This window comes from Felis catus, chromosome B4 (assembly GCF_018350175.1).
Source record: "Felis catus isolate Fca126 chromosome B4, F.catus_Fca126_mat1.0, whole genome shotgun sequence".
Taxonomy (NCBI): domain Eukaryota; kingdom Metazoa; phylum Chordata; class Mammalia; order Carnivora; family Felidae; genus Felis; species Felis catus.
The window spans coordinates 24,567,631-24,582,425 of record NC_058374.1 but is presented as its reverse complement, the minus strand read 5'-3'; the positions used below and the strand labels follow the sequence as shown (position 1 = coordinate 24,582,425).

The 14,795-nt window shown below is 36.3% G+C and overlaps 1 protein-coding gene across 8 annotated transcripts in view; it reads right to left on the bottom strand.

The window, feature by feature from the left end:
- Positions 1-14,795, bottom strand: part of MYO3A (myosin IIIA) — a 246,280-nt gene that overhangs the window by 84,541 nt on the left and 146,944 nt on the right. For 7 of the 8 annotated variants that reach the window (XM_045061025.1, XM_045061026.1, XM_045061024.1 and 4 more), the window contains 2 exons: positions 12,653-12,863; positions 7,404-7,551 (listed from right to left, as the gene is read on the bottom strand). In XM_045061025.1, coding sequence (XP_044916960.1) covers positions 7,404-7,551; positions 12,653-12,863 — 359 coding nt within the window. Of the gene's footprint in view, positions 1-2,339; positions 2,640-7,403; positions 7,552-12,652; positions 12,864-14,795 lie in introns of those variants that run through there. The other variant, XM_045061028.1, reaches the window with a different exon arrangement.

Here is a 14,795-nt window from a genome sequence, read left to right as displayed (position 1 = left end):
CTGGTTCTTCTCAACTTTTCTTATTTGTTTGCTTGTGAGAAAAACCCCAGATATGTATCAGAAGACCCAGATTTGGGTTCTGGGTTTGTTTAACTAGTCTGTGACTTCAAGCAAGTCATAACGAGTCATTTTTATCTGTGAAATATGGATGATCTACTTAGGTTTCTTCTGGTTCAAACATTTCAAAATGCCCACGCTGCCTGAACGTGTTGTGAAACATAGTGAATAGATGCATACACATTCTGTTAACAGAACATTTGCAAGGGGAAAGAAGCACATAAACACATTTACTCCCTGATGTCTGCCTTTAGTAAAAGAATCCTACTCACCAACTGTTCACATGAGTATACGCATTTATGGAAACATTGCTCAGAGTGGAAAGAAACCACTGAGAAGAAGTTACTCATTCTAAGAAAAATGTTTTCAAGGTTGAAAATCTAGGATTTAAGGTGCTATCACTATTCAAGGTGAGTTTTTTTTATTATTACAGAGAAAAAAGAAACTGTGCCATTTTTCATTTTGAAATAACTCCAAATTTAAAAGGTTGCAAGGATAGTACAAAGAACTCCCAGGTGCCCTTTCCTCAAATTTTCCAGTTGCTAATATTTTTACATTTACTTTATCATTCGCTCTCTTTCGCAGGGCGCCTGGGTAGCTCAGTCGGTTAAGCGCTCTCTTTCTACATACCTATAATATTGTTAGTAATAACATTCCACCGAAGCAAGTAAATATTTTTAAAAACTAAAAATGAAGAAAACAAGGTGGTTATATGCATGTTGTAAAATCTAAACTCTTGATGTAAAATAGTAATTATGATTTGAAATCTATTTCCTCCTGTACTTATTTTTTAAGTTTATTTATTTCTGAGAGAGAGAACAAGCAGGGGAGAGGCAGAGAGAGAGGGAGACACAGAATCCGAAGCAGGCTCCAGGCTCTGAGCTGTCAGCACAGAGCTTGATGTGGGGTTCAAACTCCTGAATTTCAAGATCATGACCTGGGCCGAAGTCAGATGCCCAGGCTCAGCCGACTGAGCCTCCCAGGTGCCCCTCCTCCTGTACTTTCTATTCAAAGCTGATATCAATGATCCTGTTGATTTTTTTGCTAAAGTTAGTGGCAAGCCACAGGGAATGCTGATCATCAGTAACTTGAGAAGACACAGGTCACTGATTTACCATTTGACAAGCAACCTAATGAGGAAGTATGGTAGATAATTCCTAAAAAAATATACTTATTTTATTTTACATGTATTTAATGAACTTTGGAGGAAAAGTTTTAAATGATGCTTCCTAGAGCAGCTTCTTTTTTCAGAAAGAAAAGGAAACAATGTATATTAAGATGAACATTGTAATCTAGTCACGTTTTGTGTATAAAACCTATTCTTAAAAACTCTTCAAAAGCCATAAAAGATCTTACAAATTTATATTCTACTGACAGGTAATGGCTTAGGATAAGGAGAAATTTCCATTAGGAATCCAGAAATGTCGTTTTCATATACCAAGATTTCTTTCAACTTAAACTATTTTTCCTTTACTGTCATGTTTAAACGTTTACCAAAAAATTTTATTTCAGCTTGTCAAGTATGCTGTAAACTCACATGTAGAAAACTACAGTAATTGAATGGATCTAACCTCCTTATTATGTATTTCTTCCAAAATTACTTTTTATCATAATGAAAGTATTTTTTTATTTAATTTTTTTAGATGTTTATTTCTGAGAAGGGGAGAGGGGCAGAGAGAGAGGAAGACAGAGAATCTGAAGCAGGCTCCCTGCTGTCAGTGCAGAGCCTGGGGCTTGAACCCATGAACTGGGAGATCATGACCTGAGCCAAAGTTGGAGCCTCAACCAACTGAGCCACCCAGGCACCCCATAATGAAAATATTTTTTAAAAAGTATTTTAAAATAATACCAAATTATCAAAATAAGTACCATAAATCCCCACAGCACATTAAAGGTGTTGACCCAGCTTCTCTGATGAAAGAGAAACACACTGTGCAACACGGGTATAAAGCAAGAGATGGGGAGGGGGGCACAGGAACCCAACAGGCTGCCTGCCAAGAGACGGTGGGAGAGCAGCACACGTTCACAGCTGGGATCTGTTGTAGGGATGCTCCACACATATCCAGTCACTTGCATATCAACTTCCATACTCAGTACATGAGTCTACAGAAAATTTGTATGTGATCTCAAACAGTAACCCAAACTTGGCCAAGCACTTAAAAAGCAAGATTTGTTGTATCTATTTGTTTCTTAAATGCATGGTTGTTTTAATGTTTTAAGAAAATGCCTATAAATTGGCTTTTATCACTTGGAGAACTAAAATAAGACAAATGCTACCACCATTGCACACATATGGTTTAATAGGGAAGAAATTTGAATATGAAATAAAAATTCATACTTTGTAAGCAAAACAATTTGAAGGCATTTCTAAGGGGTTTGCCCACACATTTTTTTTTATGTGATGACTGATTCTTTTTACTTCGTAACGTAAAAAAAGTTGAAAGTGTAGATACTGTATGATGAATGAATTTTTGTTCTTTGTAATTGCCACAAATTATGTGTTGGAGCCCATATTCAAAATCTCAAAAGCTTCAAACTTTGAGATATGAACAGCTGGAGAGGAAAGTCATACACATCACTTTCTGCAAGAGAAGCCAGAGCCATAATTACAGTTATTGTCTCCATTATGTGCTGTAAATGGTTTCCTGCTTATAAAATGACTTCTAACTTTTAATTTTAAACCCACGGGTGTATATATATATATATATATATATATATATATATATATATATGATGTATGTAACAGCTTATCCTCGTACAGAACAAGTATTAACAGCTCACTTTTTTTTTTATTTATTTTTTTTAAATTTTTTTCAACGTTTTTATTTATTTTTGGGACAGAGAGAGACAGAGCATGAACGGGGGAGGGGCAGAGAGAGAGGGAGACACAGAATCGGAAGCAGGCTCCAGGCTCTGAGCCATCAGCCCAGAGCCCGACGCAGGGCTCGAACTCACAGACCGCGAGATTGTGACCTGGCTGAAGTCGGACGCTTAACCGACTGCGCCACCCAGGCGCCCCAACAGCTCACTTTAAAAACGAACTTCAGCTCAGTTAATAGCCGGCAAGATGTCCTGCACTAATGGATAAGAAAGCTCACCCTAGGTATAAGTAGGAGTATAAGCAAGGAGAGTGAATCTTCAGGATTCTAGAGCAATGCGTCATAGGATAGCTATGTCTTGGGTGCCTAATGGTCCTAAAGAACAGTGGTGTTTGTTCCACCTCAAACTCATGCCCATTGGTGACTCTTCAGTGGTTGGCTGTTCATTCCCCTTGATTTGAAACATAACATTAACTTCTAGGGAACAGGGTTCATTTCTTTTGCATGGTCTATACCACAATGATGTATCATAGTGCACAATTAAAAGAAAGGACAAAACCCACTACTATAGCATCAGCATGACTCCTTGAAGAGAACTTCAAGCTTTAATCACACTTTGACTACTGTTGTGCTCTCCGTCCCATGGAAGAATGCCAGAAAACAAACAAAAACAAACAAGCAAAACCAAAATCTTGGCTACACAGTCCCTGTGGAGATTCAGTGTGAATGTTATTGTAAGAAGATGCCCCCCCATATCAGAAATGTGGTAACTTGTTCGCTGCCCTTTCAGCTGCTTCACTAAAAGCTTTTTGAAAAATATGGGAGTAAACAGTGTGTGTCAAAACAATGCCATACAAATGTAATAGGGAAGGCTGACATATAAATACTGTATTTGTGGAATTAATTAAATTAACAGAAAATTATATATTTTTCAGTTGCTGCTCATTTAGAAAAGCCTGAGTCATGAATATCAAAAGATTACAAAACTCTTAATCAAGAGATTACTAAACTCTTAATGTCTATTTGTAGGTAGGCGCAGGAATCCAGACTGTGATTTAATTTTCAAACTATTGTTTTCATATATAAATTGTCCCTTTAAATTTTGTTAAAATCAATATATACAAAATGGTTCTTCCAGTGCTGGAAAAGTATGGAAGCTTCAAATATTATGAACCATCAAACTCCAGAAAAGTTTGAGGAGCTATGTATTATTTAAAACTATCCACTCAGCAAACTATGGATTGGGTCAGTGACATAAACTCTTTCACTAAAAATATTTTACTGTAGTCTGCTGATTATTGTTTTAATGGAAAATAATGGGAAAACAATATTCAAAATACCTTCATAACCAACTTTGCTGGAGTGTCCCACTGTGTATTACATGTCAATTGAATTTGGGCCAAATTAAAAAAAAAAGTGTTTTCAGCAAACCTTTATTTATGTTCCATTGTTGCAGGACTGCCAGTAAAGATAATGTTTGTTGGTTTAAATAGAAGCAGAAGTTGTATCATCTGTGAGGGTGCTGGCTGAAGCTTGTGTCTTGCTCAGATTGCCAGATTATCTGAATGTCCATGAAACTGAGTATGTCTTACGGAGAAGCAATAATGGCTTTATTAAATGAAGGAGTTCTCAGGTGAAAGTTATGATTATATCTCACCAAGGAAAGTGTGACCATAACTTTAATTTATGATTTGGCTTCATAGCTATTTCTCATTTATAGAAATCAGTGTGTTGTGTGTTCTCTACCTGTGATAGCTAATACACACAGCTATAGTTAGCATTTCTCAGTTACAATTTTTGCACTCACAGAGAAGTGACAGAGTGGAAAAAAACCCCAAACGTGTACACCCACATGTTAAAATCAAGAGAATCACTGACTAATCCCATATCCAGCGGATCACACATTCATCAACCTGATCACTCAGCTGCCAATGCCTGTCCCATAAGATTATGAAGCAGAGATTCTTGGGTAGTTACCCTAGAAAGGCACTTGAAAGGATTGTGAATGGCCTCAATTCCTCAAACTGCTTTGTATAATCCTGGATTCTAGTTGAAATCTTAATTTGCTAGGGAAAATTTTGAGTTGTTTTGTCTTGAAAGCCTCTCAAGGATATTTAAAAGAGGCTTCCAGAATAGTTTCATTTGTAGCAAGCCCAAAGACAAAAGCAGTAACAGCATTAGGATCATGGATGAAATTCAAGGCTATCAAAGTGGATTATAAACTATAACATCCTATAAAAAATGAAAAGCAAATAATTTTGAAAGATATGTACATTGGTTTAAAGGCTAGTTCCAATCAAACCATGTTCTAACCTCAACCTGCAAAAGAGAAAAATAACAGAATCCTACCAACACAAGTTGCTAATTAATCACATGGGAAATACATGAAGATGCACCTGGTCCCATGAAGAAGGTAATTCTAATAGATCCCCACCAAAAAGTACAAACAAACAAAGAAAAAAACAAAATTCACTTGTTTCAGGCTTTGGTTAGAATGGATCTTGTGAACACTGTGAGACATTAAAGCAAGATGACATTCATTTAATAAATATTTTTCGAACACTTGCTGTATTGTCAAGCTCTGAAGATTCAAAATGAATTAAGACATAATCCTTGACCTCAAGGAGTCTGTAGCCTAGTGAGAAAGGCACAAATATAAACCAAATATTTTTACTGGAGCATAGAGGAGGGAGAAACATGAACAAGTCTCACTAATTTTCTGGATTTCAGTAATGAGAAATGAAATGCATTTTTGGCTTGAGTAAGTGGCAGATAGAGATGTCACTTGCTGAGGAAGAACATAAGTGAGAGGGAAAGACGATGGGTTCAATTCTAGATAAAGTTCTGGAAGCTGTCTTAAAAGGACGCCAGGAGTTCAAAAAGATAGGTGGGTTGGATGGGGGCTTAAGCATTACTAGCATGAAGGGGTGATCGAAAGAATGGAAATGGACGATCTTTCCTAGTGAGTACGAGAAGGGGTAGAGGATAGAACTCTTTCATGAGTTAAGGTTTAGGACAGTAATTCTCAATCTTGGCTGCACATTGGAATAAACTGGGAACTTTAGAAGATGTTGATGCCTGGATCTCATTCCAAGAGATCTGATTTAACTGGTCTGGGACAGGGTCTGGGCATTGGGATTTTCCAGTACCCAGTGATTCTAATATGCAGCCAGGGTTGAGAACGACTGATTTATGAGATGGTACAGGAAGGGACAGGAAGATGGCAGAGAAACAGAAAGATGGTATTAGGGATGCTAAAGGAGGGGTTTTCCAGAAACAGGAATTTATCAACAGGGTTGAAAATTACAGAAAGGCTAATAATGTAGAGACTAAAATGTTTCTGATACTAATGACTGATGAGATTAGGAAGGCCCATTCCAGGAGAGTGGGCGAGGTCAGAGCCAGATGCTACAGACTCATATACTCAGGTAGAGAAGAAATCAATACAATGCAATGAATGCTGAATATGCTTTCAAGCAGCTTGGCTGTGAAGGGAAGAGAGAGGCCATAGCTACTGAGATAAGCAGGTTGGAGAAAGGCTTTTGTTTTTAACAATTTTTAAAGATCTCATTATTTATCTAGGCTACGGGACTGTGTGCGCTAATGGAGAAGAGTGGAGAAAGAGGAGAGAGACACAGAGTGAGAAAGAAGAGAGGAATGAATATTTGATAGAACAAGATCCTGGGGTAGATCAGAGTTATGCAAACACAGGTAAAACCTTACACTTTTGTCCCTTTTTTTGGCCTAAGAAATGTTAATATCTAGAGGCTTTCTTTTGTGACTAGTGTTTTCAAAATGCAATTTTAAAGTAAATTCTCAATAAGCCTAAATATTTTGAATCAAAAGAAGTTCATGTACCTCTCATTTATCTCAAATTTAAGTAAAAACGTCAGTTCTATCCAGTAAGCACAAAACAATGTGATATTATTTACAGGAGACACATGACACACTAAATGACACAAAATATGACCACTGCTGCTTTTAGACTTGATAAAATAATTTAAATAATTTTAATACTACAGCTTTGCCAAATGCAATTCAAGTAAGTCTCTGATTTTTGAAGCTGAATCATAAATTACATATTGTACCCTGTCAAAATTGCCATTTCATGGCATTTGCATCAAACCCATTATCTTGTGTTCTGTTGCCTAGTTACCGGAATTCTGAAGTTTAATGCATTTTAGATGGATATTTAAATTTCAAACAGAGTTTCAGCTACACAGTCTACAGAAAGAGAAACAGTTGAACACATCTGCTGACTTAAATTTCCAAAGGAAACTTGTTTGTGTATAAGGGCTCAGACTTGCTAAGTTTTGGAGAAGGGTGCATTGGTTTTTCAAGGAAGGGCACCTCATATGGAGACACTAAATTCATACTTGTTTTCTGGTTTTATTTTTGTTTTTACTACAGGCATGGAGAAAAGAAAATCTTTCCTTTGTCTATATGTTTAAGGCCCTAAACCTATGATCTAAGTCTTGCTTCATTAGTACAATTCTGCATGTAACACACACATACATGACGACTTACCTGTTCCCATGTGAACACGTGTTGATTGAAATAATACTGAATTTGTTCATTTGCAATGTTAATGCACAGCTGCTCAAAGGAATTTTTTTTGAAGTTTTCAAAGCCAAATATATCCAGAATGCCAATGCTCAGCTCATCACCGTTCCCACTGGAAAATTAAAGAGGCATTATTGAGTCCTTACTTATTTTCTTAAGAGGGAATGGAAAGCAGGGTGTCTCAGAATACGCTTTTGTGATTTAGCTAAGAAACTCCTACCAAGACACAGAGTGTAAATTTTCTTAATTGAAAAAGTTTCCCTCCATAAAACATAAAGTAGGTAGCATCAATTTTAATATGTAAAAGATACAAGATTTTCCTTGTACTACAGAAACCTGTCCTATACTTTTTCCTATGGGTTTGTGGGTACAAGATCACAGCCCCGAGTGAGTCATGAATCATATGGAAAACCTGGCCAGCACTCGGAAGACCACAAAAATATATTCAATAAAAATCATACCAGAAAAGCAAAAATTCTGTGTAAGGATGTCTTTAGTCTTTCACTTTAGGACAATTAAAACATCTTGCTAAAAACACTTCACCTCTTTTAAAGAATCATTATTTACTTTTGAGTTATTCATTCATAATTGTTTAATAGAGAATAAATGGTAACTTGGGGAAAGACAAAAATGTATTTGAGTTTATTTTATAATCAACTACTTTAAAATGCAATTAAATTTATTTTATTTTATTTTATTATTTTTTAATATATGAAATTTATCATCAAATTGGTTTCCATACAACACCCAGTGCTCATCCCAAAAGATGCCCTCTTCAATACCCATCACCCACCCTCCCCTGCCTCCCACCCCCCATCAACCCTCAGTTTGTTCTCAGTTTTTAAGAGTCTCTTATGCTTTGGCTCTCTCCCACTCTAACCTCTTTTTTTATTTTTCCTTCCCCTCTCCCATGGGTTTCTGTTAAGTTTCTCAGGATCCACATAAGAGTGAAACCATATGGTATCTGTCTTTCTCTGTATGGCTTATTTCACTTAGCATCACACTCTCCAGTTCCATCCACGTTGCTACAAAGGGCCATATTTCATTCTTTCTCATTGCCATGTAGTACTCCATTGTGTATATAAACCACAATTTCTTTATCCATTCATAAGTTGATGGACATTTAGGCTCTGTCCATAATTTGGCTATTGTTGAGAGTGCTGCTATAAACACTGGGGTACAAGTGCCCCTATGCATCAGTACTCCTGTATCCCTTGGGTAAATTCCTAGCCGTGCTATTGCTGGGTCATAGGGTAGGTCTATTTTTTTTTTTTTTTGAGGAAACTCCACACTGTTTTCCAGAGCGGCTGCACCAGTTTGCATTCCCACCAACAGTGCAAGAGGGTTCCAATTTCTCCACATCCTCTCCAGCATCTATAGTCTCCTGATTTGTTCATTTTGGCCACTCTGACTGGCGTGAGGTGATATCTGAGTGTGGTTTTGATTTGTATTTCCCTGATAAGGAGCGACGTTGAGCATCTTTTCATGTGCCTGTTGGCCATCCGGATGTCTTCTGTAGGGAAGTGTCTATTCATGTTTTCTGCCCATTTCTTCACTGGATTACTTGTTTTTCGGGTGTGGAGTTTGGTGAGCTCTTTATAGATTTTGGATACTAGCCCTTTGTCCGATATGTCATTTGCAAATATCTTTTCCCATTCCATTGGTTGCCTTTTAGTTTTGTTGATTGTGTCCTTTGCTGTGCAGAAGCTTTTTATCTTCATGAAGTCCCAATAGTTCATTTTTGCTTTTAATTCCCTTGCCTTTGGGGATGCGTCAAGTAAGAACTTGCTGCGGCTGAGGTCAGAGAGGTCTTTTCCTGCTTTCTCCTCTAGGGTTTTGATGGTTTCCTGTCACACATTCAGGTCCTTTATCCATTTTGAGTTTATTTTTGTGAATGGTGTGAGAAAGTGGTCTAGTTTCAACCTTCTGCATGTTGCTGTCCAGTTCTCCCAGCACCATTTGTTAAAGAGACTTTGTTTTTTCCATTGGGTATTCTTTCCTGCTTTGTCAAAGATGAGTTGGCCATATGTTTGTGGGTCTAGTTCTGGGGTTTCTATTCTATTCCATTGGTCTATGTGTCTGTTTTTGTGCCAATACCATGCTGTCTTGATGATGACAGCTTTGTAGTAGAGGCTAAAGTCTGGGATTGTGATGCCTCCTGCTTTGGTCTTCTTCAAAATTCCTTTGGCTATTCGGGGCATTTTGTGGTTCCATATGAATTTTAGGATTGCTTGTTCCAGCTTCGAGAAGAATGCTGGTGCAATTTTGATTGGGATTGCATTGAATGTGTAGATGGCTTTGGGTAGTATTGACATTTTGATGATATTTATTCTTCCAATCCATGAGCATGGAATGTTTTTCCATTTCTTTATATCTTCTTCAATTTCCTTCATAAGCTTTCTATAGTTTTCAGCATACAGATCCTTTACATCTTTGGTTAGATTTATTCCTAGGTATTTTATGCTTCTTGGTGCAATTGTGAATCGGATGAGTTTCTTTATTTGTCTTTCTGTAGCTTCATTATTAGTGTATAAGAATGCAACTGATTTCTATACATTGATTTTGTATCCTGCAACTTTGCTGAATTCATGTATCAGTTCTAGCAGACTTTGGTGGAGTCTATCTTAAATATTATTTTATAATTAAATATTCCAAATGTACTTTTTTTCCTGCTCCCCCATAATGGTTACCTCTCTGTTCATTAAAGGCCAGATAGTTGGTCAAAAGTTTGCCTCTTCTGAGAAATATATGCATTACAGTTATTTTCATGTGATTTTAAAAAGGGGAGTACAAACATTTCTCTGTGCTTGCTATTTATGTAACCTAGGTTAACGTTTAGTGTTGTGTGAGGAAGTGATTTAGAAATGACAGCTGTCAACCTCATGCTGGGAAGTGAAGGATGCTCTCTGTATTCGGAAGAACTGACTGAACTCAGAACACAAAGTTATAGGACCCTTTGTGTGATGGGATTGACAAAAGGAAAGCTATACAAATACTTCTGAAAATTCCTATTTTGAATAGAAAGTGAAAATGTATGCTGGTTTAGTCAACATTATTATTCTTTTAAAAAATTATCCCACAGGATCCTGCTGAGATATTTAATTCATCTAATAGTGTGTTACAGCCAGGAGGATCTTAGAGATGACCTCATTCAGGGATTCTTAACCTGGGTCTGTTAATGGTCTTCAAGGGGGCTGGAATCAACCATGCACAATATTTTGGTGGGTATGTGAAAATATATCCATTTTTTAAATTTTGGAGTGAAGAACATAGTTTCAATAGATCCTTTTATTCTTTCTTTTTTTCTTTTCTTTTTTTTTGAGAGAGAGAGAGAGAGAGAGAGAGAGAGAGAGAGAGAGAGAGAGAGAAAGAGAGGGAGTGGGAGAGGTGCAAAGGGAGAAGGAGAGAGAATGATGCAGGGCTCGATCCCATGAACCATGACATTATGACCTGAGCCAAAATAAAGAGTTGGACACTGAACTGACTAAGCCACCCAGGCATCCCTCAAGAGATCCTTAAAAGGCTCCAAGATGTCCATCAATAACTAAGACCACTGATTTGTCATTACATGCCTTTATTTAATAGCTGAAGAAGACAAGATGCAGAGAAATGCAGTAATTTGTCAAGGGTTGCACAACAAGTTAGTGGAAAAGACTGGCACAGTATACAGGCTCTTCAAAATCTTAACATAAATCTTGACAGATTTTTGCTGAACTATATGAATGGTCTTATTTTAATTTGTTAAACTTTATTTAAAAACTTTTTTTTAACATTTATTCATTTTTGAGAGACAGGGAGAACAGAGTGTAAGCTGGGGAGGGGCAGAGACAGAGAGAGACAGAATCCAAAACAGACTCTGGGCTCTGAGCTGTCAGCACAGAGTCCAACGTGGGGCTCGAACTCCCTGACCTTGAGATCATGACCTCAGCCGAAGTCGGATTCTTAACCAACTGAGCCACTCAGGCGCCCCTGTTTGTTAAACTTTCTATAAAAATTTTGAAAATCTAAGATTTGGCTGGCTTTCTTTAGTGTATGGAAAGGAAAGTTACCAAATAGTAAATAGGCTGTAGTGGAATTTTCAGCAGATCGCCTTAGTGCAAACATGCATATGATAAGTAGCAAAATGTAGTCATCTGTGGAATACATACATAGTGAACATTTTGGAATTTTTCCATTTTCATCTGAAAGCTTGGCATCATACATATGGCCATACATGAACATACAAAGTGTTTTGATCATTAAATCAGAATGGGCAAATTGGAATTTGATTTGCAGACCCAGTCAGATAGGTTGCAGTTTAGCAGAAAGAGAAAGAAGCAATTCTGGGGGATACAGAGTTAAGAACATGGAGGAATAATGGATAATCTCTTAGACATTCTGGATAATATTATGATGTGGTATGGACCTTCGTGGAAAAATGACTGAGTTACATGCCTGAAATGTGTATAGAATAGTCTTTTATGCTTAGTAAGCAAATGTGAACAAGGTGACTTAAGGTAGGCATTTATCCTGCTTTTTGTATACAATTTCTACAGATTGTGTAATTTGTAGCAGAACAAAGCTTTAGGTGTAAATGGAAGGGTTTATACCTGTGCACAATCCCTGGTACATAGAGAGTACTCAGTCAGTGGTGGTTGTGATTCTTTATTTCTAAGATGGGGTACTAGGCAGGGCATAAACGATGACATTATTGTTCATATATTCACTCTATCATTTACTATTTACTTAGGACATTTTGGAACCAAATTTCATTAGAGGTCATAATTCCTATCCTTACAGGATTATAGTGAGAGTTAAAATATAAAAAGAAAGCTTTCCTTTGCCTTCAAGATTTAATTCAATCCCTCAAAACAAAGCAAACAAACAACAAACCTGCTGGAATGACATTTTATGAAAGTATAAAATGGTATACACTTTGCAGTACACCTTCCTATTAAAAGCATATAAATTGATGTCACTTTAAAAATTCACTTTTCATGTTTATTCATGTTGCTACAGTTTTTGTGTTCCGGGATGTTTGCATTTTTATAGCTATCTGGCCTAATAAAGGGCTACTAGGAAATAAAGCAGATCTACTGAGATAGAACCGTAATAATTCAGCGATAGCAATTAGAAACATCTTCAAAGGGACTCATATACAAATCGATAAATTAGAAAACAGATTTACATCACCTGACATTTGGGGAAAAAAATGTTTCCATGAGAATTTTTACCTTGGCGATGTGCCGTGCTTCAATAAGCTGTTAATGCGATTGACTATCCAACTAAAGAGACGCCCGTATAAAGTTTTGGCCATAGCATCTCTGACATCAGTAGCTTTTTCGACCGTATTGGGTCGAATAATGGTTTCTCCTCTAGTGACCACACAGTGGGAGGTAAGAGCTTCTTTTAGTTCATCTGCCTGAATGCAAAGCAAAGAAGCAGCTAAAAAAAACAAACAGATGTGTTGTTAGAAAAAGTTATGGCAATGAAGTCACTTCCTATAGAATGAAAACGTCTTAATTTACCTTCTTCAAATGACATAAAAGAAATATGTGAAGACTTTCTAATGTAAAAATAAGTTGCTGTTGAGTAGGAGTCTTGTGTCTCTTCTTGATCATTTTTCTCTCCCTGACTGGTCACATGCAGGCTGCCATATAATAAATACAGCACAACCCAAACCGAACTGGCTGACAGGAGGGAACATTGGCACAAGCCAGTGGTTGTTTACATGATGCCAAACATAATTTCACTGAATTATGTGAAATAATTTATAAGCATAATGAATAAATTTGGTATAATTTGGATGCCATTATCATATACACATTTTCAAAATGTAGAAATTAACTGGAAGTTACTTAGACTTGAGGGATATGCTCAAACCAATGTATTTTACCTAACTTTTGCAATATTTAACCAAAACAGCATAAACCTTATCTCAACATTAATGTATTTTTGTATCTTACTACTTCTCAGTTATATATTTCAATAATTAAATTCTGTTAAAGTGTGATGCCTGGAACATGCATATTTAATGGTAATTAAATATCACAGGGAATTTTAAATGAAAAATACCTAAATTCAGGGAATAAAACTCATTTTTTAATATAAAACATCTTTAACCCAAACTATCACATGACAGACTATTTTTTAAATCAGTTCTCCTTTTAAATTATTTTCAACATTTTGAATTTTACTTTTAGCATTGAGACAAGATAGTTCTCAGCTATGTGGCTAAGATCACTGGACCTTGCTTAAATATTGTTTTCACATTGTAGAGGTAATACAAGTCCACTGTAGATATCTTGCTTTTCAAGTTAACATTCTGCATTTCTTTCCTTTTAAGCATGTTTACTGTCACTATTCTGCACATATATTTCATCTTAATATCTTAAGCATTTCTCACTTTATTAAATATTGCTTGTAAATTTTAATTTGCTGCATAATAGTCTGCTATATATCATAATATATCAATAATTTTAAATTGTTGGATATTTAGGTTGTTTCCATATGTTCATAATTGTAAAGAATGCTGGGATAAATATTTTGTGTATGAATCTGTGTTCCTGTTTCGTATGATTTTCTTAGCATAAATTGCTTAGAATTAGTAATTGGTTCAGTGTATATAAACATATTTAAGCCTTCTTATGTATACTATTTAGCTATTCTTCAAAAACCCTGAACCAATTACATTCTTATCAGCCAAAAAAAATTTTAATGCAATTTCATGGGTACCACATATTATTTTTGAGAATGGCCTATTTGATAGGAAAAAATGCCTTCATTTTTCAATTTTTTTTTAAATTTTTTTTTTCAACGTTTATTTATTTTTGGGACAGAGAGAGACAGAGCATGAACGGGGGAGGGTCAGAGAGAGAGGGAGACACAGAATTGGAAACAGGCTCCAGGCTCTGAGCCATCAGCCCAGAGCCCGACGCGGGGCTCGAACTCACGGACCGTGAGATCGTGACCTGGCTGAAGTCAGACGCTCAACCGACTGTGCCACCCAGGCGCCCCTTCAATTTGTTTTTAACTGACTCCTAGTGAAGCTAAATACTTTCTTTTTTTCATATTTTTATTAGTAATTTGTGGTTTTATTTTATAAACTCCCTTTTTTCATTGATATATTTGTCTTTTCCTAATAAGCCTAGAAGAGCTCTTCATAGCTTACACATATTTCTTATATGTATAGTACAAATATTTTCTTTTATTTTTTACCTGTATTGCAATTTTGTTTATTTTTCTTTTGTTAGTATGAAAGAGTTTTAATATTTATGTAGTCAAATATCCATTAAGAATCCTTTCTGCTTTTGGTTTTCTGCACATAAAATCCTTCAAGTCTTTTCTCATTTCAGGATTATATAAACGCACTCCTGT